Here is a 25,707-nt window from a genome sequence, read left to right as displayed (position 1 = left end):
GTACCCCACCCCCTTCCAACACACCCAAATGGAGAAAAGTTAGATTCAGTTAATTCCCTTTTGATTATTATTTATTTAGGAAGGCGTGGGGCTGTGTCCTGTTGGCCTATTGGGTGAGGAAACCCAGCCACGCAGGAGCCTTTGGCAAGGGTGAGACCCTCCCAGGTGATGACATGACAGGGAACCCCACGGATTCTGGGGTTTTCACTTGACCTCATACTTTTTCTTTTCACAAGGTGTGTTCTTAGAAAAATGGCCCCCAAACACGAATGCCCTTCCATGATGAATCCTGCAGACTGGCCCCACTCAGAGGGTCTCCAGGAAGAGCTGGGGGTACGCGGAAGTGAGCACAGACCTCCAAACGGGTCCTTTCACAGCCCCCACTATGGTACAGCAACTACTTCTTCCTGCTGTTTCCAGGAGGAGCTGGAAAGTAGATCCATGGTTGCCATGTTCCTATCTCCTTCTCTGAAGTCTTTCCTGAAAGATGAGGAAACTTCTGGTCCTTAGGTTGATCTTTGAGGCTCTATGCAGGTACACTGAGCCCAGCAGTTTCTGAGGGACTTGGTTTAGGCATTAACTAGCTATGTCATTCCCATTCTGACTCCCCAAGCCCAACCACTTGTTTCTTCCATAAATGAACCCTCTGAGTTGGTTTTATGTACATTTTCTTTGGATCTTTAATGTGGAGGAAGCAGCGGTGGGACGGGAGGAAGAAGGAGAGAGGGACAGCCGCTCCAGGGTAGCAGCAATAGCTACAAGGGAGGTCTGCACAAGGGTGCTATGTCAGACCTACAGGCCTTCATGGAGGCTTGCTGATTTTAGAAACTAAGATTGACTATTTCTAAACCCATCGTGGGGAGCACCATTGCTGAGACAAGAGATCCTAAACAGGAGTGATGGCAGAGCTAGTATTTTAACTGGTGAGGGGTTCAAAGTTGTTTTTCTAGAAAAGCTGAATTCACGGTAAGGAAACTTCAAGAGACAGTCATCTTCAAGGCGAAGGGTGGAGGGCGGGGTGGATTTTCAGGGTAGGGGCCAGTCATCATTGGTGGTGGAACAGTTTGCTCACAGTCACCGTGAGAGGTAAGAAGGTCCAGAGAGAAAAATGCCGAAGTGGGCTTCCGCACACATTCCAGAAAGACGGTCTGGTGGATGGTTTGCTGGACTTGGCGTTTATCACCCAGATGGCAAATGGCAAGACCTGCTTTGGAGACAGTCACACACGGCCTCCAGAAAGCGAGTCTCACTGGGTTTGGTTCCTCGGCCCTTCAGTGGTAATAGATGCTGAAGGCATGCAGAATATAGAGCAGGGTGGTGAGGAAGGCGAAGAACTGGAGAAAGACAGAGAATGTCAGAGAGGCCAGCACAGGGCCCACCTCCAACCCAATGCCTCTAGATTCCCCTCCCCCAGCATTGTGTTCCCTGCATGGCTGAGAGCAGCGAACACTGGGCAGCCACTCCATCCTCTGGGATCCTCCCTCTTTGCATATTGCTAGGGTCCACATTTTCCATCTGTTCTACCCCTGAACCTCCTCCAGCTCAACCTGGGCCTCTTCACCTGTCCGTACCTCCCTCCCTCCCCGGGACCTGTGTCTCCCTGGGCCTCTGTGCTCATGCCGCTCCCACAGCGATGCTCACTGGCCCTGAACTCCGCTCGGAGCCTGTCTGCGACTGTCTCAGGTTCTCCTCAAGCTCTTAATGACTCACTCTGCTCTCCTAAAGCCACTAGGTTTAGTCAGTCTAAAGACCTTCATCCCCTCCAGCTACCAATGACAAAACCTGAGCTCCCTCTCACTCCTTCCATCTAACTGTTATGGCCAAAGCCGGCCTCAGAGTCTGCTATCTGACTAGCTCCTGGTACAACCCAGTCTCCTTGTGTCGGCCACCATTATCCCTCACTAGGCCTTCTCAGGTCCTCAGTTCATCTCCTGTCTACTCTGCCTCCTCTATTCTGTTCCAGCAGAGAAACATGACCATGCCTGAAATTGAGCTTAAATGACACAATGGCTTTCCTTAGGTGGAGGGCACTCCAGACTCGTTGTCCTTCTGTTTACTAGCCCTCTGTTCCCATGGGTCATCCATCTATCCATCTATTCATCCATCCACCCATCCATCCATCCATCTCCCATCCACCCACCCATTCATCCATCCATCCATCCATCCATCCATCCATCCATCCATCCATCCAACAACAAATAGCTTTGAATCACCTGCTTCAAGAATAGCTATTGCTACCAAGTGAGCAAGACATGAAAAAGCTCTTGCCCTAAGACATACGTGGTGACACACGCCTTTAATGCTGCACCCAGGTGACTAAGTCAAGAGAATGACAAGTTTGAGGTCAGCCTGGCTACACAGGTGAGACACTGTCACAAATATGAAAATGAGTAAATAAATAATGTCTGCCTCATGGAGGCTGCATTTTTCAGCAAGACGTCAGGTGAGAAAGTCCTCTACAATAGTCAGATGGGGATAAGACAGGGAGAGTATGGGCGGAGAGAGCAAAGGGGATGCTGGGTAGAGCAGGTCCTCTACGATAGTCCAGATGGGGTAAGACAGGGAGAGTATGGGACTATCAGTTTAATGAAATCCAAGAGCCTGGACAAAGAGGAAAGGGATCAGGGGGCTGGAAGGCAGCTGGGAAATGCTGTGGACTTCCCAGAGGCCCACAGTGTTTGTTTGGTACCCTGTTCTGACTCTGGAGACAGTGCCCCCCAGTGCAGCCTTGGCCTCTGGCATAGCGTGGGAGCCTGTGGAAGCCGAAGGGTGACATGGGTCATATCTTCTCACACTCAAAGTGGAGTTGACTTTCTGTCACAAGAGGGTATCATTTCATAGTAGAGAAAGAGACAGCTGAGCTCAGAAGCCCGCCTCTTGGGTGCCACCACCTGGGCATCAGGCTTTTTATCCAATTTACTGTGCCCACCTTACCTTGGCTTCCATTACTTAGCAATGCCATTTCTGTGGACTTCTGTCATCGAAACAAAGGACTAAGAATAGCTGACGGTGCCCAGCAACTCAGGCTCAAGCAAGGCTGCTGGACCTCTTAGCAGATGTCAGTAAGAAAAGAGAAATGTGGTTCTGTTTACTTGGGGGAAAGAATAAAACTCTGAAGACTGTGGGGAGTAAGGCTGAGTGGGACAAATGTAAGACAAGAGGGGGTCCCTGAAGTTTGGGTGCATGCTCACACATGCACTTTCCCCTCCGCCAGGCTCCTGCAGTTTGACACAGTTGTCCAAAGCATGCAGGACAGCGCTGAACTGCACGTAATAAATGCCCTCCATGAGTGCATGTATGTGCCACTGCCTAGCAGCTGCGCCGCTACTCACTGAAGCTGCAGTGTTGATGTAGTACTCGTTTATGTTACTGTATTCAGACACGATAGTGGCGTGTGCTTGCAGGACGGCGGCACTCATGTACAGGATGCCTGTGGTTCCATGGTACAGACTGTCCTGGAAATGCAGAGCAGAGGCAGGGGTCAATGTTGTTCAAGTGAATACCTTCCCTTTTTCTACACAGCAGGGAAGAGGGGGAGAGAAAAGTAAACCCAATCCCTACCGCCTTTCTCTCTCTCTCTCTCTCTCTCTCTCTCTCTCTCTCTGTGTGTGTGTGTGTGTGTGTGTGTGTTGGGAGGGGACACAGCATGCATGTGGGGGTCAGAGGATAACTTATAGGAATTGGTGCTCTCCTTCCACCATGTGAGTTCCAGGGATTGAACACAGGTTGCCGGGCTTGGCAGCAGGCCTTTCGCCGAGCTATCTCCCTAGCCTACAATACTCCCTAGCTCTTGAGGGAATGCACCTTGGTTAATCTGCATTTTACAACCTCTAAGGAAGTGTAGGTCACACATGCCATGTCAGAAATTCTGTCCCGAGTGCGCATCTCACTGTGGGAACATTGGGGAGACAGATGTGCCCTGCTGCACAGGACTTTGTAGAGATTCAAACGCACGTCCTCATGCTTACATTTTACCCACCAAGTCATCTCCCCAGCCCAGAATTATTTTTAAGAGACAGGGCCTTTTTGTGTTGCCCAGACTAGCCTTGAACACCTAGGTTCAATACAGCCTCCTGCCTAAGCTTTCTAAGTTACTGGGAGACTCTAGGTATACACTGCCTCACGACATCTTTTAGTTGAAGTATATGAGTGTTTTGTCTACATATGTATATACCTATACATATTTCTGTGCACCACATGCATACAGCGTCCATGGAGTTCAGAAAAAGGATGTCAGATCCCCCTAGACCAAGAGTTACAGATGGTTGTGAGCCTCCATGTGGGTGCTGGGAGCTAAACCTGGGTCCTCTGCAAGAGTAACAAGTACTCTTTACTGCTGAGCTATCTCTCCAGGTACTATTTTTAACTTTGGGAAGGTGTGTACAATCCTAACAAGGAGAGCAGCAGAGGGAAATACAAGGAAAGATGTACAAATACGTTTTCACTTTGGATTAGTAATCAACACACTAAAATCAGCAGCCTCGGTTTCCTAGGGGTCTAGTCCCAGTGGGGTCTTCTCATCTCAGGCCTTTCACTCTGCCTCCCCCGCCCGGAGAAGTCCATTGTCCTTTAGAACTCAGGACACCAGCCCCTGGTTCTTACCAGGATTCTCCAGGACGCAAATCGCTTGTAAAACCCCAACAGGTAGGACAACAGGAACATCAGGGAGATGAGGAACGAGGTGAGTGACACATACAGCACCCATCCGTGCAGCAAGGGTCTCGTTACATGCGTGGCGGCCACCAGAGTCCAGACCAAGAAGCCAAATACCTGTAAGAGAAAAGCACAGATGTGACTTTGCTTGTGCCTTAGTGAAGAGACACCATGGCCGTGGGAACTCGTAGGAAGAAAACGTTTAATTGAGGGGGCTCGCTGACAGTTTAAGAGGTTCAGTGAGTTATTGTCACGGCGGGGAATGTGGCGGCATGCAGCAGAGGAGGTGATGGAGCTGAGACGGCTACATCTTGCCAGCAACAGGGCTTCAACTGACTCACTGGGATGTATCCCGAGTTTATGAAACCTCAAAGCCTGCCACCACAAGCCTGCCACCACAGTGACACACTTCCAACAGAAGGTGTGGCCCAGGTGTGCCCTCTAGCTTCAAGGTCTGGATTAAAGGTGTGTGTCACCTAGCCTCCTCCAACAAGGCCACACCTCCTAATAGTGCCACTCCCTGTGAGTTGATAGGGCCCGAATACATTCGAACGACCACAGTTTCTTGTGTGTGGATGGGAGGACTCCTTAGCAGAGTTTCCCTGGCTGAAAGCTCAGCTGAGGGTCAGAAGGTGGGTCAAGGAGCTTGCTGTTCAGCCTGACAACCAGACTTGGATCTCTGGAACCCACAGAGGGAAGTTGTTTCCTGATCTACACATGTGCACGCAAGGCATGTGTATTGTATGTGTGCACACAGAGGAAGGCTGGCCTCTCTGGATCATGGTCAAGTCCAATCCTGTAAAATTAAGGGCATTGACTAGCCTTGCAAAAGGAGAGACCCCTAGTCAAGTTTGGCCACCTCTTTTAGCCTAAGCAGTGTTGATGGGTAATTTTTAAGACCATCTGAACATGTTGTTAATGATCAAAATGGACTTCTCACATGAAAAAAGATTACTTTTTTTTTCTTGAGAAATCCATGGCTCAGTGACTCAGAGCCGACCAGAATAAGTTGTGACTGCATCTTTTAAGGGGACTTAGATGGGCAGGAGAGATGGATCAGAGGGTAAGAGCCCTGGATGCTCTTCCTTCCAGAAGCCCAGGTTTGAGTCCTAGCACTCACATGGTGACTTACTATTTCTAACTCCAGTTGCAGGGGATCTGACACCCTCTTCTGGACTCCTTGGACATCAGAAATGCATGTGACACACAGACACACTGGCAGGCAAAACACCCCTACTTATAAATAAGAGGACCTAGAGTCCTTAGCAAGCCTTGTCCTCTTGGCCAACCCCATGCCACCCTGTGACATGCTCCTGTCACTTGCTTCTTCTCCTGCCCCACTGTGGGCTTTCCTGGCCTGCGAGCAGCTGGCTGAGGCTCGTCAGGTCATAGTGGCTGATGTTCTGGGATCAGTTGCCAGTGTTCAGTGTAATTCCAGCTTAATAGCCTCTAACTCTGCCCAGGCACTTGCTGTTCCCTTGTCAGTCACATCTCCCTCTTCTTTCTTCAAGGGTCTCCTTTGATCTAAGCTGCACTCAGCTGTGATGGGTGATCCTGGGCTGTGGTGGGTGATCCCGGGCTGTGATGAGTGATCCCGGGCTGTGGCAGGTGATCCGAGCTGTGATGGATGATCCCAGGCTGTGTTGAGTGAATCCGGGCTGTGGTGGGTGATCCTGGGCTGTGATGAGTGATCCCGGGCTATGATGGGTGATCCCAGGCTGTGTTGAGTGAATCCGGGCTGTGGTGGGTGATCCTGGGCTGTGATGAGTGATCTCGGGCTGTGGTGGAAGAGCCAGGGCTGTGATGAGTGATCCTGGACTGTGATGGGTGATCCCAGGCTGTGATGGGTGATCCCGGGCCGTGATGAGTGATCCCGGGCTGTGATGGGTGATCCTGGGCTGTGATGGGTGATCCCGGGCTGTGGTGGGTGATCCCAGGCTGTGGCGGGTGATCCGGACTGTGGTGGGTGATCCCGGGCTGTGGTGGGTGATCCCGGGCTGTGGCGGGTGATCCTGGGCTGTGGCGGGTGATCCGGACTGTGGTGGGTGATCCCGGGCTGTGGTGGGTGATCCCAGGCTGTGATGAGTGATCTCGGGCTGTGATGAGTGATCCCAGGCTGTGGTGGGTGATCCTGGGCTGTGGTGGGTGATCCTGGGCTGTGGCGGGTGATCCGGACTGTGGTGGGTGATCCTGGGCTGTAATGAATGATCTCGGGCTGTGGTGGAAGAGCCAGGGCTGTGATGAGAGATTCTGGGCTGTGGTGGGTGATCCTGGACTGTGATGGGTGATCCCGGGCTGTGATGGGTGATCCCGAGCCGTGATGAGTGATCCTGGACTGTGATGGGTGATCCCGGGCTGTGGTGGGTGATCCTGGGCTGTGGTGGGTGATCTGGGCTGTGATGGGTGATTCTGGGCTGTGGTTGGAGAGCCAGGGCTGAGAAGGTGCACAACGGAGCCGGAATCTGAGCAACACCCAGACCATACTAGCTGTTAGTGGGATTGCCATGTGGGGCTGTAAAACCAGCGTGTACACCTGGACACACATGAGACCTTAGAGGGCAGCGGGGGTCTGTGTTACTGACTATAATCCCAGGAAAAGGCCTGGAACAAAGCATCTATAAGGGGTGTTGGGGTGCACTGTCTGAATGAATCTGTAAGGAAAGCACCCCCACCTTACACCCAGCAGGAACTTCACAGTTTGTAAAAATCTGTCCACTCAAACGGTCTCATCCGTGTGCCCACCTGTGTCAGGCTCACCGTCAGCCAAGCTGTCTCTGTCACTTTGCCCCCATTGGAGCTGAAAAGGACTCCCCAACACTGTGGGTCCATTGTTTGTCCTTGTGAAGTTAGTCACCGTCACTGTCCCTCATGAGAGGGCTGAGGTCTCACAAGCAGTATGGAGTGTAGCCTGGACACAGAGAGGACATTTCTGCGGCTGTCCTCCAAATCAGATGTCACATTGAGGGCAGGGGAGCTAGATGTTCCTGGAAAGTACCAGAGGCTCCGTTGGATAGCGTCACAGCCAGAGCCCTGGTACAATTAACCTCCGTGGACTCTCAAGCCTGCAGAACCAAGGGGCCCATTTGGACATTCGTCCTCTGGTTTCCAGCCAAGGAAACTCGGACACCAGTCGGAGACCTCTGAGCGTGGGGAATTACCCAGATTACATGGATTTTTTTTTTTTTTTTGAAATAGCCCTGTTGTAAAATTGTTTTGCAGAGGAATGTCATTTGGTTTTTGCTTCCACACCCCTCTGCCTTCTAAGAAGCAGATGGGATCAGGGCCAGAGACCAACTCCAGGTGGGTTAAAGCCCAGTGGTGTTTGGTGTCTCACCTCTACCCCAAGAAGTCTGGCAGGGAAACTTGACCTTTCAACTCCTATTTAAAAGCTCATATTTACCTTACAGAGTCCGCTGGTCGCCTACACCGCTCTCCCGTTTTAGCCCCCATTTTATATTTCCCAAGAGCAGGGCATATTTTTAGCTGGTGTGGTGTGCTCCCCTCCACACGGAAGGATATTATATTGCAGTTAGACATTTAGAGTAAGTGTGCCTCAAGGAAACCCCTGGCAGGGCCTTTTTGTAATGAAGAAAATGCACACTCCTCATAGATGCCCTTCCCAAAGGACTAAGCTCAAAGGTAGTATGATAGCTCATGCCTTTAATTCCAGCGCTCAGGAGGCAGAGACAAATGGATCTCTTTGAGTATGAGACCAGACTGGTCTACATAATAAATTCCAGGAGGGCTAGAGCTGTATACTAAGACTCTATCTCAAAAAAAAAAAAAAAAAAAAAGAACAGAGTTGAACCAAAGTCTTGGTCATGAATCTTAGGGGTATAACCCTGTTGCTAGGTGCTGGTGAGATGGCTCGGGGTTAAGAATACACATTGCTCTTGCCGAGGACCTGAGTTCAATTGGACCATGTTGGGTAGCTCATACTTTTGTTACTCTGGTGCTAGGGGCATCCAGTACCTCTGGCCTCTGTGGGCACTCATGAGCATATACCTACCTATCTACACATATACATTGGAGGGATGCCGAGGAGTGGGTGAGGTTAAGGGCTTGAGCCTAGGCATGGTATCATTAGATAGTAAGAACCTCCCCCCCCAGAGGCTCATGGGCTCAGACCAAACATGAGACTCTTTAAGCTTCTACTGGATGAAATAACCGCAAGTATTAGCATAAGTTAAGTTGGAATATAAGAATACAAGAGTTCAGAAGAATAGGGCTTTTGGTTTGACTGTTTGTTTTGCTTTTTTTGTTTTTGAGACAGGGTTTCTCTGTGTAACAACCCTTGCTGTTCTGGATCTCACTGTGTAGACCAGGCTGACCTCAAACTCAGAGATCCTCCAGCCTCTGCCTCCTGCGTACTGAGATTAAAGGCATGCACCACCATGCCCAGCTTCAAAAGAATACTTAAATAAACAAGCAAACACATAGACAAACAACTGTGTCACTTTTGACACATCTTTGCTGTCTTTGAAAACAATGCAATGAATGAAAAGAAACTAAAACACGACACAGTGGTAAAGAACTTCTAATATACGCGGGGGTGGGTGGGGGCTGGGGTATCGGTTTTGCCTGGCATCATCTATGCCCTGGATTCAGTTCCCAATACTGAAAAACAAAACAGAAAACAATAAAATCAAAACAGAAACCCAGAGAAGGTTGGCACAGCATAGGGCAGGGTTCTGAGTACTGTGGGTTTCTGGAACTCTCTGTGGACTACGAGACAGCTCAGCGGTCTGGGCCCGATGTGGCCAGGGAAGCTGCACTGTTGGACATTCTCCAGATGATATGACTGAAACCAAAATCCTCTGCCAGTTTCGATTGTTTCCACTTTGCCCCATACAGATCTGCACATCACACATCTGGGTTTGCATGCCAGCTCTACTAGGAGATTCTGTAAGCCACCTGTGCCTCTGCATCCATTAGACAGAGGAGGGGGTCTCTCTGGTCCCTGCCAGGAAGGCTCTTAGATAAAGTTAACTAGTCTCTCTTTGGCTCGTGGGGAGTCAGATAACCATTAGCCCAGGCAACTGCAACCACTTGAAAGGGCACAAGAGGACCAGAGGAATGTTGCGTGGAAGAGAACCAGAAGAGCAGTGGCCTAGCTGGTCTTTTTGAGGGGTGGGAAGTTTGCAACCAAGGATGGGGATGGGGATGGGAAATGGGAGGCTGGAAAGCTGGATGAGGGCAATATTATTTGGGGGGTATAGACCCTTTTCACAGAACAGATGAAAGCCTTTAAAAATGCACTTATATACACACGTGAACACACACACAATTTTTTTGTCTACAAATTTAAGAGACTCACAGGCCACTCTCCACATGTCCACCTTTAACCTGTAAAAGTTGGCATTAAATACCTGATTTTTTTTTTTTGGTTTAGTTTGTCAATTTTCTGTTTATTTGTTTTGCTTTTGAGACAGGTCTCACTATGTAGCCCTAGCTGTCCTGGAACTTACTATGTAGACCAGGCTGGCCTTGGGTTCACAGAGCTCCTCCTGCCTCTGCCGAGGGCTGGAATTAAAGACCTGTACCACCACAACTGGCAAATATCTGTGTTAGTAGCCATGCTGCTCTTTTGGAAACACTGATCAACACATTAAATTAAATTGCTCCGCTCAGTAACTTCACTTTTCAAAATTGTTCTATACATGGCATGCGTGAACAAAATGAAGAATAGACACGGTTGTTTGTTGCATCTTGGCTAAACACAGAAAAGATAGGTTTGAACCAATGCTCATCTAGAGGATGCCAATTAAATCAGCTATGCCTGCCAGGGTGGGGCCCTCTGCGGCCTTCAGACAGAAGTGTTTACTTCCAGAATGGAACAAGACATAGCAGACAGCAGCATGCCCAGCAGGCTCTGACTTATGTGCAACAAGAAGAAAAAGAATGGAGTATTTCTGGACAGAGACTCTGTCTCAGCTTCGGGGAGAACTAGTTGGCTTGAGGAGAGACTTCTCGCCCTCTCACCACAACCAGCAGGGGACAGAATCTTCGCTGTGGGAATGTGGTCATGTTTAAAGTGATCCAACATTTTAGTATGTGTTATTTAACATATAAAGAATTAAAAGAACAAGAAGAAAGCAAGTAGGTTGCACGAGGGAGGGTCCTAAGGCATCCCGGATGAGACCTGCCTTCCCAGGCAATGTAGCGGGAATGAGTGGTGTTGAAAAGGGCCAGTCTCCTTAGGGGTTCAGAGAAGGACTCTCCCTGAGTGATGAGGGCCCCAGGGGGTGGCAGGGATACGCAGGTGTCAGATCTGCACAGGGTGGGGCTCCAAGTCAGGGCTTCAGTGTGGGGCAGAAAAAGAGCTGAGAACGGGAGGCACGCAGAAGGCAGAGACACTGGTAGCAGGTTTCTCTGCATAGCTGGGTGGCATTTCAGCAGGGCAGGTCTCACTCCGTGCCAGTGCCACATTCCTCTCTTTCCTACCTGTCTTAGCTTTCATGACAGATCCCTCCCTTAGGTTCTTAGGTGACAACAGGGGAACGTGAATTCCCATGAACTGAGAGGAAAAAGGCGAATCAAATGTTGGGCGAGGCTCCCATAACTACTGACAGCACGGGAGGAGTGGCTCCCACAAAGGACTCAGGCAGGCGTCGTCCACAGTGGGAACCCCAACACCCTGAAGGCTTCCTGTGGCACTGTGAAGCCTCAGGATGAAGACAACTCTTGTCCCTTGAGTGAGGCTTTGCACACTTGTACACTTTATGCAACCATTGCCGCAGTCCGGCTCCTGATCACAAAGCTCTAACCTCCTGCTTCCTCCTTGGCCAGCTCCAGGAGCCTCCACTCTGCTCCACGCACCTGACGACTCCAAGTTCTTAGAAGAAGTCATGCAGAATTTCTCTTCTGTGACTGGCTGATTTCACTTAGCATATTTCTTTCAGGCTTCGTGTTTGCATGCACCAGCATTTCCCTTTGCTTTAAGGCAGAGTAATGCTCCTTTGAATAAAATAGTTCTCGCCTACAGTTCGAAGCTTACTATTTCTCGACTTTATGCCATGCAAATGTGACAAGCATCTGGTAGAACCTTTCAGTTTTGCAGTGACAGAACTCCCCAGCCTAGCGCTCTCTGATAAGGGGGTTCCTGTGTCTTCTTCTCAGGCAGCAAGCGAGTCAAGGCTTCTGGACGGCCAGGAGCTCAAGGATGGAAACCAGGGACGCTCAACAGTGGACCCGTGCTGTTAAGTTAGAATGTGCTGAAGGTGGCGTATACTTCATGCATTTTCAGTCTAAGATAGTTTGAGCTTACGTGGTGCTTGTCAGGGCAAAACTCCCTCATGAGCCAAGAGGCATCGGATTGCTCTTTGCTTATCCTCTTATCCGTACGGTTTGCTTCTGCCTCTTGGCTGTTGGGAGTAAGACCGCTACACACAAGGGTGTGCAAATATTCCTTCAGTGGAAGAATGAGATGCCATTGGCCCTGGGCTGTGTCAAGCTCTCATCAGTTGGTGCCCTTGCAAAAGACCTGGAGAGTGGCGATCCATCAAATAGGCATTATTGTTGCTGTGGACATTGCTTGAGGGTTTGTAACATCCAAGCAAAATGCCTCAACTCTAGGGAGATTTTAATGAAAGCAAACAGCAAGAACTGCCGTGGAACAATGAGATTTTAAGCTGTCTGTAAAACAAGTGAACAGTAAAGGAATTTTTCATCATGTCTTCTTCCTTCCCTGGCACAGTTTTCATGAACACAGCTTTTCCAGTGCTGGAGCAGGAGCCCAGGACTATGTGCATGGCAGGCTACACTCTATTACCAAGTTATCTACCCAGCTCACCCCCCATTAAAAAGATTTACTTTATTTTTAATTGAGTGCATGTGGGGGGGGGGCATAATGTACACATGTGAGTTCAGTTCCTGATGAATCCAAAAGACGACAACTGCCCTGGGGCTGGAGTTACAGCAGTTGTGAGCTCCCCAGTGTGTGTCCTGGGGAGAGAATGCCCGTCCTCTGCAAGAGCAACACAGGCTCTTATGTGCTGAGCCATCCCTTCAGACCTCTGATTGCAGTGACTGCCACGCCTGGCACCTAGTCAGGGAGGAGCATCACAAGCAATGCCAGGCTCCCCAACTTTCAGCAGTACCCTCTCCACTGGAGTTTTCCTTCCTTCCTTCCTTCCTTCCTTCCTTCCTTCCTTCCTTCCTTCCTTCCTTCCTTCCTTCCTTCCTTCCTTCCTTCCTTCCTTCCTGCCTTCCTGCCTTCCTGCCTTCCTGCCTTCCTGCCTTCCTGCCTTCCTGCCTTCCTGCCTTCCTGCCTTCCTGCCTTCCTTCCTTCCTTCCTTCCTGCCTTCCTGCCTTCCTGCCTTCCTGCCTTCCTGCCTTCCTGCCTTCCTGCCTTCCTGCCTTCCTGCCTTCCTGCCTTCCTTTTTTTTTAATTTTGGGTTTTTTGAGACAGGAGTTCTCTTTGTAAGCCCTAGCTGTCCTGGAACTTGCTCTGTAGAACAAGCTCACCTCAAACTCAGAGACCTGACTGCCTCTGCCTCCAGAGTCTTGGGATTAAAGGCGTGCGCCACCACACCCAGCTCCACTGGAGCTTTCAAATGTGGACCCTTTGGAGGTTATGACTTCATGTTAGTGGTTCGTTTTCCAGCATGGAGAAATCAAAGAGATCAGACTGGAAAGTATGGGAGCGCAATGTCCAAGGAAAGGGAAATACTGTTTCCTTACTGTTTCCTGAGTCTTTTGTTTCAACACACACACCCCCACACACACGCACACACTCCAGTTGCCATGGACTCTCTTTCTGTGAGGCGCAGTCAGTTGTGGAAGACCATCCTCTGGCGCGTCTCCCTGACTCTCAGCCAAGGGCTTTTGCAGTATCCCGCCCTAGCAGGCCTACCCTGGACGGCTCAGCCAAGCGGCAGGAACCCATGGGTAAGGACCTCGAGGCCAGGGGTGTGAGAGTGGAGGGGTTGATGGGAGGAAATACTGGGACCTGGGTGACAAAAGTAAGCCACCCACAGGGTAGTAAAGAGAACCCCAGCTGAGGGAAAGCCAGAGCACAGGAGGAGCCCTGGAGGATGTTCTTTCTACAGGGGTCACAGAATGTGATGGGAAACAAAGACAAAGGAAACATAGCCAAGATATAAGAGTGACAACCTGTAGCAGGGAAGAGACTTCTGCGGGCATGTCTGAAGCCCCATCAGTGCATAGGAAGCTGGGATTTTATTCAGGACTCACATGTCTTCCTGGGAAGTGGGTCCATTTCTGAGCATGCTCAATTTAAGGTCATAAACGAAAAAGCAAAAAGTAGATACATTCGGGGGTGGTGTTTAGCTCCAAATCTCAGAGAGCATAGCAAAGATTAAAGTGATGGACAGGAATGTCTCTGAGCATGCTCAGTTAACACCAGAAAGTTTTAGCTGAAAAATAAACAATACTTTGAAGGTGTTTTAACAGAGGCGCCTGACTTGCTTAGTCACTAACACAAGGACTGCACTCAAAGCAGACTCCCATGGATCAGCCCTGGTGGAGGGAGAGGCCCACAGGCAGCACTGGCTTTATTACCAGAGGAACTGGGTGTTTCTGGACAGGCCTTGCTCACCGCAGGCCTCTGTGGATAACTCTAAGACATTTGTTCCCACAAGGTGCTGTGTATATAGCCTAATGCCCTGGCTAGGTAGCTTTCTGAAGCTTGTAGTCGGACAGCCATATTTCCTTTATCTCAGGAGGAAAACAGTTCTAAGAGGCCAAGGAACTTCCCCAATGACCTCCGTCAGGACCCCAAAACAACAATCATTGTACGGCACTTCCAGGCTCAATAAAACACACAGGACTCTTGCAAATTCTGAGTCATTCTGACTTGACTCATAGCAAGAGTATTTTTCTCTTTGTGGCTTTAAGGTTAGCAGGAAATTGCTTGCCCAACCTGCCCAGTCCTTCAGTGAGGCCATTTCTTCTTCTGGCCTCTCCAGATAGTGTGGACGGGAGCCCCATGGGCCTCTGCTCCTGACAGAATAGTCACATAAGGGCATGGTAAGGGCTCTCCAGACCTGGCTGCCGGCCCAGGAAACCTGGAGCAAACTGGCCCACACTTCCTCCCTGCTCTGGGAGCTTCCTGCTCCAGGGTCACACCCTCTCATTCAGACCCAGACTGACCCGAGTTTTATTGATCAAATTGCACAGATTTACAATGTAACATAAAATAGAATGATAAAAACATTCTTATCTACTCAAAGGTTAAAGGCCTTTCTTTCATAATTATTCAAAATAAATTAAAAATAAGAATACTGGATATTAAAGAGGACTTTCATTTTTCTTCTCCATGTGTGGATTTTAAGAAGTTAAACTTTCCCCTTATTTAGGGTTTTGCCACCCCGAGGCTCCACAGGACTAATTTCACGTCTCTTTATAAGTTCTTAGGAAACCCTGGGCTGTGCTGTTGGCGCCCACCATCTCCGGGAACCCCGACATCCTTTGTGACAGTTACTCCTTTCTTTCACTCCATCAGGTACTGCAAGTGCTCCCACGATGCACCCCTCAAGACCGCCTCAGCTCAGCTGTGACCAGACCTTAGAAGGCAGGGACCAGACTAATGTTACCTCTCCAGAAAGCCACCCTATCAGGCCCCAGCAAACCTCTTTTACTGCTACCCCTACTTGGTCTCTCTCCTGTGCTTGCTATCAGGACCCTGAGTTTCTGAGGCAGGACTGGGCCCTGAGACCTTCATGTCCCCAGCATCAGGCTCAAAGTCCAGAGCCAAGCAGTCCCAAACAGAGATGGCCACCTTGAGCAAGACAGGTCTCCAGGCACGCTAGCTAGGCCATCTGCCTGATACCCTCTGGGCCTGCCACTGTGGCCCAGCTGTGACCTGGTACTTCTAGGAGCCTCGGTCAACTGATGGAGCTAGACGCTTATTTATTTCATTGTCGCCCACTTTCTGCTCTGCTCCTTCCCAGATCCCTGATATTCTTTAGGGAATGGTTTGGGATTCCGTTTGGCTTTTCATTCCCCACCTGCTTCTTCCTTGGCCATGCCCCACATCCTTCCCCATCCTCGGCTGACCCAAAGCCCTGGCATCAAATTGTGCTATTAAAGATGATGGCATTTAAATAATTCGCTTGGGCAGAGAGGGCATCTAGACAGGCAGGGCTTGAGGGCTATAACCGCTGCAGAGGCAGAATCAAAAGGGAAAGCTTAGAAAACCCACCCACGGCAGGAATTTAGACGGGCTTGTCTAAAATAGATCAGAGCACTCTAGGCCAGTGGTTCTCAACCTTCTTAATGCTGTGGCCCCTTAGTATAGTTCTTCATGTTGTGGTGACCCCCAACCATAAATTATGTTCGTTGTTACTTCATAACTGTAGTTTTGCTATTGTCATGAATCGCAGTATAAATGTCTGTGGTTTTTGATGGTCTTAGACGACCCCTATGTTTCTCCCACAGGTTGAGAACCACTGCTCTGGACTCTAGAGTTTAGAGCCTATGACCTCAGGATGGAAAGACCCTGGGGCTCCACTCTGGGGGTCTATCTGGTATTTTGTAGGTGTAGCTGTGGCCAGGCAGTGGGAAATAGGACTCCAGATGGAGAAGGCCCAAGGGGATACAGTTGCAAGGGTGGCTGGCGGGGATGGAGGATGAAAAGGAAGACGAGCAGAGACCAGAGTGTAGCTGGGGGCAAAGGCCAAAGATCTCGGGCTCCTCCTTAATCTACCCTGTTTCTCCTTTCACAAATCTGGACAACTCTCTAGAAACTCTCCTGACTCTCCCAGCTCTACCGTAACTGGGGGAAAAGTCATGTAATGGAGTGAACCGAGTGCCCAGGCTAGCTCTTTTTAGTTTCTTTGTGTAGCCTTGGCTGTCCTGGAACTCACTCTGTAGAGCGTAGGCTGGTTGAAAACTCCTGGAGATCCGCCTGCCTCTGTCTCCTGAGTGCTGGGATTAAAGACGTACGCCACCATTGTCCGGCTAGGGTTGTTTACAAGTAATACTTTTTCAAAGAGGAACTCTAGATTCTCCAGGCCCCGGATTATTTCCTTCAAGCCGGATATTTGCATTAAAATAGTTCTAACCTGCTGGCCTTCCAGAACTGTCCACAGCTGTCTGACTTGCCGCTAATTTAGAGAAAGTTGCCAGTGTTTTAGTTGGATCGTGTGGCCTAGAAGTTTCCAAAAGGTAGGGAAGGTGGTGGGATGCAAAAATGGAACAGGTTGCTTCCTAGTGTGCCTCTGCTCAGTTCCTGCTCCTTCATCTTCCTTGGGCACAGACTTCCTGCGGCATTCTTGCCGGGTTCTGGTGGGGGAGTTGGAGGGAGACTGGTGAGTGAGCTCTTTCTGTGGCTTTTCCCAGTCTTTCCCTTTCTTTCCAGCAGCAGCTGGCTTCACCCATAGGATCCGATGGGCCCTGCCTGGGTGCACACTGTTTCAGGAGAGCCCCTCTGGGCAGCGATCTGAGCATCACAAGCCAAGGGCTCCTTTCAGATTTAAAGCACCTGCTGCTGTTTCCCTTTTGTTCACCTAATCTAGAGGGGGGGCAGTGGCTTCTTCCTGGATTGCTTTCTTAACTGTGGGGTGCTCTTGGGGTGTGTGTGTGTGATATGTATGCATGCGTGTTTGTATTGTAGTGTGTGTGTGTGTGATGTATGCATGCATGTTTGTATTGTGGGGTGTGTGTGTGTGTGCACACATGCTCTAGTGTGTGCCCATTTGGAAGCCAGATGTTTCGCACTGGGACATCTTCCTCAATGGTTTCTTTACTTTTTTCAGATAGTCTCTCCCTGGTCCTGTAGCCCACTGCCCTGGTTATACTAGCTGGCCAGTGAGCCCCCAGATCTGCCCCTCAGTGCGAGGGTTATGGGCGCTGCTTCCCTCAGCTTTTGCCTGAGTGCTGAGGATCTGATGGATTTGAACTTGGGTCTTCATGCTTTCCCAATGACCACTTTGTCCCAGGTTCCCTTTGTGTTTCTAGCCACTGTAGAACAGAACCTGAACTTCAAGCTGAGGTCACAGGAGAAGTGACAAAGTCAGGCTAAGAGGAACAGGCTTCATTTTAGCTATTCACATGAACCAGGGCCATTTGAAGGGGAGCAGGGGACAGCCAGGGACAAAACAAACAAACAAAAACTCCAACTTCTAAGGAAAGCCTCAAACTTCTTCTTGCAGATCACTTGGTCACTTTCAGTCCTGGCAGGGTTGGCTCTAGCTGGGCTCTTTACGGTTTCAAACAATCTCTTAAATGTTGCAAAATGGAGGTGGTGGGGCGGCGGGGGGGGGGCAGATTGGAGTCAAGGTGAAACCAGGAATTTGGGGTGACACATAACGATGGGGTGTGGTAGGATAGAAATAACTTCTTGAGGTATCTCAGTGTTTCCTCCTGGCCAACGAGGAGCTGAGACACACACAGGAAGGAGAAAATCCGGCATCAAACAGCGGGTTCAGGCCTCCTCCCCTTTTAACTAGCTGGATTTCTAAGAATTTTCTCACCCACTGCTTTTTAATTAGGCAAAAATCTAATTAAAGAGTCAACTAATGAGAAGGGTAAAGTTCAGGTAACCTCCTCAGACTCTGATTCATAAAGCCTTCCCCAGGGACAGCCACTGGGGCCAGCTCTCAGCTTCCACCTTTCAGCTTGCCAAATAGCTCAGGAGTCAACTGATACCACCCAGGCCTTGATATGATGGGTCCTCTGCTCCCAAAGACACCGGCTCTGCAGAGAGAGGCAGGGCTGGCTGCCATGCCCACCCCAGGCTCAGCCCCAGTGCTGGCAGAATCCAATGCCCATACTCTGCATGCCATGGGAAAATAAGCGGAGGTCTGTTCTCATCTTAAAACCTACTGAGTTCCTTGCCCTCCGAGATTTTTTTTTCCATTTTCTATTGTATTTTTTTGTTTTTTTGGAGACAGGGTTTCTTTGTATAGCCTTAACTGTCCTAGAACTCACTTTGTAGAATAGGCTGGCCTCAAACTCACGGAGATCCGCCTGCCTCTGCCTCCTGAGTGCTGGGATTAATGGCATATACCACCACTGCCCAACTAAGGTTGTTTTCAAGCAGTACTTTCAAATAGGAAATCTAGAGTCTCCACTATACGGAGCAAAACCTCAGCTATGTTAAAATTTTATGCCATGCTAGTGAGGAAGTGAAAATGCAAAACAAACATTTTCCAGCTCTTTCCAAGCCGGCACTCCGTAAGCGCGAGCCGTGTTCAGCTCGAGCGCCAAGATCGTCAAGCCCAATGGCGAGCTGTCGGATGAGTCTGGCTTCTCTCAGGCCCTGCTGCAGCTGCGGGAACTCAATAGCACTGCGGCCAAGGAAATGGAAGTTGGTGGTGGCCGGAAAGCCATCATAATTTTTGTACCAGTTTCTCAGCTGAAATCCTTCCAGAAAATCCAAGTCCGGCTGGTTCGTGAATTGGAGAAAAAGTTTAGTGGGAAGCAAGTAGTCTTCACCACCCAAAGGAGAATTCTGCCCAAGTCAACTCAGAAAAGCAGTATGAAAAATAAGCAAAAACACCCCGGAAGCCGTACTCTGACTGCAGTGCGTGATGCCATCCTTGAGGACTTGGTCTTTCCAAGTGAAATTGTGGGTAAGAGGATCCGTGTGAAACCGGAGGGCAGCCAGTTTATTTCATTTAGACAAAGCACAGCAGAACAACGTGGAACACAAGGTCGAAACTTTTTCTGGTGTGTATGAGAAGCTCACGGGCAAGGATGCTAACTTTGAATTCCCAGAGTTTCAGTTGTAAAGAAAATGACTGAATAAAGTGCCATTCATGTTAAGTTAAGAGCATAACCCCAGCCCCTGGTATCCATCCCAACCGCCTGGCCTGGGAATTGCATTGGTCTGGACTCCAAATCCCAGCATGCCAGGTCCTGATCCCTCCCACAGGGTATTTAAGTGGACTCCATAGGAGGAACACGACCTTCTGGGTTTGCAAATGCTCCCCACTTTCCTGTCTCCCTGCCATGTGCTAGCCACCCGAGAATGCTGAAGTTAATAAAACGATGGGCATTTTAATTTGGTTTGATCTGACCAAATTGGATTTCTTTGCGCGGGCAGAGCCACCCACCTTAGGATTTTTTTCCCTAACAATTCATAGTAAAACAAAATAAAAACAAAAACAAGAAAAAAGCATTTTCCAGTCACCCTGGAAAACAATTTGTTGGTCTCTTAATAGTAACAAGCAGATACCCACTCTTCTACCTAGCAAGCAACAAGTAGGCCTTTAGAAGTGAAACATGTACTCTAACAAAAGCCTGAACATGAATAGTTATTAAAATAAAATATTAAATAAAAGAATAAAATAAATTAATAAATAAATAAAAACCATATATAATACATACAGGCAATAACTACACCAACAATGTCTAGTTCATTTGCATTTGACAAATTCAGAGAAAATGCTCCATTTCTGTCCTATCTTGGTGAGTCTAAACTTTTGTACCTAATTTACTTTCTTTTTGCATCTGGTAGATAAGGAAAACTGTAACTATCTAGTCTTCAACTCCCTCAGAGACCCAAGAAGGAGAAAACAACAAAAGCCAACAGCAGCTCTATTTGAAACTGCCAAGAACTAGAAACATTCAACAGAGGTGGGTTAGATTACGGTGATTCCTTGTCATGGAATATTACTAAGCAATGAAAAGGGACAGGCTGAATACAGACAACTCAGGTGGACATCGAGGGCATTCTGTTTCATGGAACAAGTGAGTCTCAAAAGGTAATATACTATTCAATTACATTTATTTATACAACTTGATAGAGCACTGACTACAAACAGTTTTTTTTGAGTCCTTAAATTTCTGTGGATTTTACTGATTTAACTTCAGTAAATTTCCTCTGGTTGCCTTCCGAAAATGTTGATACCTTTAAACCCAAAGCCACTGCCTTTGCTATGACACACAAGATGTAAATCTACTCCAGCTGTTTTATAGGTACCTGCATGTTCCTGGGAAAAGACTGTTAAGTCCAACCCACAGGGGTCCCCCCTGATAAGCCAGCCCCATGTACCATCTTCGAGGACACCAATCAAGTGAAAACTGGCAGGTTGACTTTACCCACATGCCCACTCATAAGAACTCCGCTATCCCCTAACTCTTGTGGACACTTTTACAGGATGGACAGAGGCATTTCCCATCTCCAGAGAAACAGCAGACGTGGTGGCTCAGGTACTCCTGAGGAACCCATCATCCCTCGATTTGACGTGCCTTCCCCCAAGCTCCTGGGACATCAGAGCTGGTACTCCTCTCCAGGCTCAGGAGGGCACCTATCTAGCAACTGGGACCTGGTTTTCCAAGTTGTTCCAATGAAGGGCATCTCTGCCTTCATTCACCCCAGTCTCTTTTGTACAACCAAGGCAAATCTCTTTCATTTCTTCTGACAGCCATCTCTCTCCCCATGGCTAGCCCTGTTCATAGGCCTGTGTTAATAATCTTTTTCTCCTAGAAACTTGCCTCCTCTGCTCCTTCAAGGAACAGATGCCTGAGATCTCCAGGATGGCAGCTAACTGAATGCTTCTTTATCCGTACTTCCCACTGAGCATAAGCTCATGGACTCTTGACTCCTGACTCCCCCTCCCCACGTTGTCCCATGACCACAAGAAGTAGCCAGACTTGAACCCAGTGCCCATATACCCAAGGAGTCTGGGATGTCAAGGTGGAAACCCCACCTTGGCTCCATGTCTTTCTCTTTCCAGATCCCATCCCCGAGAAAGCCCACCAAGAAGCAGCTCCTCCCTGGAAGGTATTTAAGGCCCCCTCCTGGGAGCAGCCCTGAGGTTCCCCTCTTCCCCTGGGACCACCCGTGAATGCTTTGCTCAGATTAAAACCTGGACTTTAGTTTGATTGGCTTATTGCATCAATGGAGTTGCCCACTACCGGGGGATATTTTTATTTATAATAATTTTCTTGAACTAAAATATTATCTTGTGGATGTGCTTAACAGACTACTTGGAATAGTGAGGAGGAATGTGGGATGGGTTGGAGAACCCTAGAGAGTAGCAGAAGGGGGTTTTTTGGCGTGATGAGACAGCTCTAAACCTCGGTTGTTCTCAGACAATCTATGCGGGTAAACTGAAGATCTATCTTGTCAACCTCAGTTTCCCAGCTTTAAAACAATTCTAGTTAAGAAAGATGTTGTCCCTGGGGAGCTGCAGAGACTGCAGGTTCCTATAGAACCATCATTATCACAGAATTAAAGGTTTAAAGTGTGGATTTTAATGCTGAAGACTGGGAAACAGAGCATCTTAGGCAAAGGTCTTTAGAGTAGGCTCCTTGGAAGACTAAGCTACCCTAACCTGTCATCTTCAAGAGCCACAAAGAGCCAGAAGTTGTACCTCCTCGACAGCCAGGGTGGCTCATTGCCAGCAGGGAAGACCCCAGCTTGTCCGATTTGATCTGAGAATGAATCTGCCCATTGGCTCTGTGGTTCTCCACAGGCAATGACTGGTAGTTGGGGGAGCCATTGTGTGATGTCACCCCAAGCTACCCCACAGCAGAATCACTGAACTCTAGTTCTTGGGTACTGTTGTCTGTGCTCTGCAATGGTATCCTGGCCTCCCTGCTTTCCAATTCATTCTATGGACTTTTGTCTCAGACCAGAATACTAAGAAAGGGTCAGGAGGACTTGGAGCCATGGTGCTGTAATGGATAGTAGAGGAGAAATACAATAGACCACCCGAGTCAAAGAAGGGCCTGAGACAAACTGGTTCGGCACACATACATGTCTTCCCACCCAGTTTCTGTTCATGGGATCAAAACTTGATCCTCTCCCGCACCTCGTCCCTTCTCTCCCCATCTTCCACCCAGGCACATGTTATTCTGGAGTTCTTGATCATAGCCGGTACAAGTAGCATGTACAGAATGATGCACTCAACACACACACGCACACACACATAAATACTACCACGCATGCACACACATTCACACTACCACACATTCACACACACAGATGCTGTACTTGCTCTATCTGTGAACACATGCATCATACAGGTTTCACACATTTCTGTATTTTCCAAGTTATCAACAATGAATGAGAATGACTTAATTAAATGAAGAATAATTAAATTAAAATTAGAGCTACCAACTATGTTCATAGCAGCTTTGCTTGTCATAGTCAGAACCTGGAAACAACCTACATGCCCCTCCATTGAAGAATGGATAAGGAAAATGTGGTACATTTACACAATGGAGTACTACATAGCAGAAAAAAATAACGACAGCTTGAATTTTGCAGGAAAATGGATGGAACTAAAAAACATTATTTTGAGTGAGGTAACTCAGACGCAGAAAGACAATTATCACATGTACTCACTCATAGACAGTTTTTAAATATAAAGCATAGAAAGCCAGCCTACAAACAATCCTAGAGAACTTAGACAACAATGTGGACACCAAGAGATACATAGATATAATCTACATGGGAAGTAGAAAGTAGAAAAAGACAAGATCTCCTGAGTAAATTGGGAGCATAGGGACCTTGGGGGAGGATTGAAGGGGAAAGGGGAGAGGCAGGGAGGGGAGCAGAGAAAAATGTAGAGCTCAATAAATATAAATTAAAAATGTACAAAATTAAAAAAAATAAAATTAGAGCTACAGTGGGGAAACATGGGACAAGGCTGCCTGGAAGCGTCCTATCCACAATGGAACAGTGCCTAGACTGAAGGAGAAAGGACAAGCCAGCACCACCAGGAGGTTTAACCTGGTTCTTGGGCCAGAGAAAGGACATCAGTGGGGAAATGAGCAAATATGACGTTAGCAGAGTGCTAATGCTAACTTCCTGGCTTGGGGAGACCTGTGGGATTCTGAGCGAGACAGACTTCCTGTACTGTGACTGTGTCTTTAGGAGAAATTTGAAATTATTTTGAACTAACTCAAGAAAATCAAGCCAGTGACAATGCTCTCTTTCCCCTCAGAAGTCCCATGATAGTACTCTCCCAGGACTCCAGCTGCAGGAGGAGGACAGGTGGGGACGTCTGTCAGCCCCTCTAGTGCCAGCTCTCTACCTGGCTGCATTCCTGTCTCAGCCATCCAGCCTTCTGCCAGTGGCAACTTCCAGTGACAGGCTTGGGCCCTCCCTGACCTGGGACAGACCGTCCCTTCTTGTTGCTGCAGCGTTCTGACTGCACAGGACACAGTCCCAAGCCTCTCTCCAGCCACACAAGCCCCTGGAAGGTAGCCGCCCTTCCGACATTGACTTGCGTGACTGAAAGCATATGCTCAATAAAAAGTGGCAGAGACAGCCTCCATCCTGTCATCCAAGTGGCTGTTCCAAAGCAGGGGCCACACCCAGGCCTGGCACACAGAACTCAGGATGTGACCAGCCTGGCAGGATGCCCACATTTGTGAGGGACTGGAAGAAACCTACCTCTTAGGTGGAGTCTCTGCCAAAGCCGCCCACCTATGGGACCCTGGCCTCCTCTTTCTTGATTGACAAGAATGGCAGTTGTTTAACCAATTTGCCTAAAGTTCACTCAGTGGTCCCAACCTTCCGCTCAGACCAGAAGGATGGAAAAGGTTGGCCACGGGCGCCCATTTTATGTAAACCGTCTTACTCTGAATTTTCCTCCAGGCCCAGAGGCAGCACTGTCAACTTCAGAGCTAGGAAGAAAATTCACCCACAGGAAGCTTCGGGGAAGAGGGATGAAAGCAGGAGCAGAGGGAACCTGTTTTCGACAGAATGCATCGCTGAGCCCAGGCAGGGAATAACGCCCAGTTCTGCCCTGCGTGCGTGTGTGCGTGCCGGTGCCCCAGAGTCGGGTAGTGAAAAGTTCTCTGGGGTGACCTGGGCGTTTCAGGAGATTGTTTTATGGGCGATGCTGTCATGAACTCCTCCAATGCTTAGCGCACGTAAATCAAAGTTCAAGGTCGGCTGATGGGATTTGAGAAAATCCTGGGAGAACTTCTTTCAGAAGGCCCTATAGAAAGTCCACTGGTTCTTTGAACTTTAGGGAAGTGCAAACAGCTAAGGGGAAAGAAACCAGGTAATAGAATATTCCGAAGTAGCCTGGGGGTGGTTCGTCATCCATTGGGAAGGAGGAAAATTCTCTCTAGACCGACGCAGCCTGGGGGTCAGGAGAACAGTAAGGAAAGTGGGCCCCGGTAGCTAGCTGCCTTTCCCTCATCCCGGGAGGCGGTGGTGGCCGTCCGACAGTCGCGGTCGCGCAGGAGTGATTCCCAGCCCGCTCCGCCCCTCCCTCCCCGCTGCTGGTGGCGGCACTCACCAGCTCCGGTAGGAAGAAGGCAAAGGGGATGGTGAGGAGCACGGCAACGACCCCCGAGGGCACGGCGGGAGGAGCGTAGGTGGTGGCCGGCGGTGAGTCCGGGGAAGCCATGCTGTCACCTGTGCCGGCACCCTTACCCTTGCTCCGCGGCACTCGCCCGCGCCCGCAGCTGTTCGAGTATCACCTCCCGCCCGTCAGACACACCCATCGGACGAGGGACGTCGCCTGGGAGGGGAAAAGAAAAGTTCCAGAAGAGCAGGTCCTTCTGTGCTCTGTGGCCAGCCTGCCGGGAGAGGGAACAGGACCAGCCCTGCCAAGGCTCTTTTCTAGACTTTCCCTCCTAAAGAACTTTTGAATCCCGGAGATGAGTGACAGCCATGCCCCTGCTGTTCTCTATGCTCAGAGTGCAAGCAGGGTTTCCTGTTTTGCTAAGACAAAGACAATTTGTTGAGGATCCACTCTGTGTAGCCACCCACAGACACCTCTGGAGCGCAGATAGTCCACCACGTGGCTATGTTATACTTTTCCAAGAAAGGAGACTGGGCAGGAAAGAGGTGGTCATTCAGATTGCCTTTCCCCCTCCTCAGGGACTTGGTGTTGCCCCATCTGAATCCCTCCCTCTTTGGGGTCCTACTCTTGCTGTCTTCCTAGTGGAGCCAGGACACAGGGTTGGGCCAGAGGATCCCTTCCCTATGGAGCCGGACGCTGACTGCCTTGTTGTGCCTCTACTCTCAAAGCTGTTCCTTTCCCTAGTAAGCCAGGTCTGGAAACCGGGCCACTTTTCTTCTTTACAGACCAACCCACTAACCTTCATTTTTCCACCGCCCCGAGGAAAGGTTTGGTGCCCCAGAGTCTTCTTCCTTCCCTCCTTGGCTCCAGCAGG

At 49.2% G+C, this 25,707-nt stretch overlaps 1 protein-coding gene and 1 pseudogene across 1 annotated transcript; one reads left to right on the top strand and one right to left on the bottom strand.

Moving 5' to 3' along the window:
- Mall (mal, T cell differentiation protein like) lies at positions 1–24,987 on the bottom strand. Its single transcript, XM_057781266.1, has 4 exons — positions 24,825–24,987; positions 4,603–4,770; positions 3,333–3,455; positions 1–1,334 (listed from the first exon to the last, which is right to left on the bottom strand). The coding sequence occupies exons 1-4, from the start codon at positions 24,933–24,935 to the stop codon at positions 1,272–1,274; spliced, it is 465 nt and encodes a 154-aa protein (XP_057637249.1). The 5' UTR covers positions 24,936–24,987; the 3' UTR covers positions 1–1,271.
- On the top strand, positions 17,928–19,349 carry LOC130881434 (40S ribosomal protein S7-like; annotated as a pseudogene).
- Positions 24,988–25,707: the final 720 nt, after the last annotated feature.

This window comes from Chionomys nivalis, chromosome 9 (assembly GCF_950005125.1).
Source record: "Chionomys nivalis chromosome 9, mChiNiv1.1, whole genome shotgun sequence".
In the NCBI taxonomy this organism is placed as follows: Eukaryota; Metazoa; Chordata; class Mammalia; order Rodentia; family Cricetidae; genus Chionomys; species Chionomys nivalis.
Note: the sequence above shows the minus strand (reverse complement) of the source record. Positions and strands in the feature narration are given on the sequence as shown.

Bases quoted from the DNA above. Each gene is read 5' to 3' on its own strand.
- Mall (XM_057781266.1), bottom strand. From the start codon at position 24,935: ATGGCTTCCCCGGACTCACCGCCGGCCACCACCTACGCTCCTCCCGCC. The intron at 4,771-24,824 runs GTGAGTGCCGCC...TTTCTCTTACAG, and splicing joins CCTTCTTCCTACCGGAGCTG to GTATTTGGCTTCTTGGTCTG. The intron at 1,335-3,332 runs GTGAGTAGCGGC...GTCTTTCTCCAG, and splicing joins ACATCAACACTGCAGCTTCA to TTCTTCGCCTTCCTCACCAC.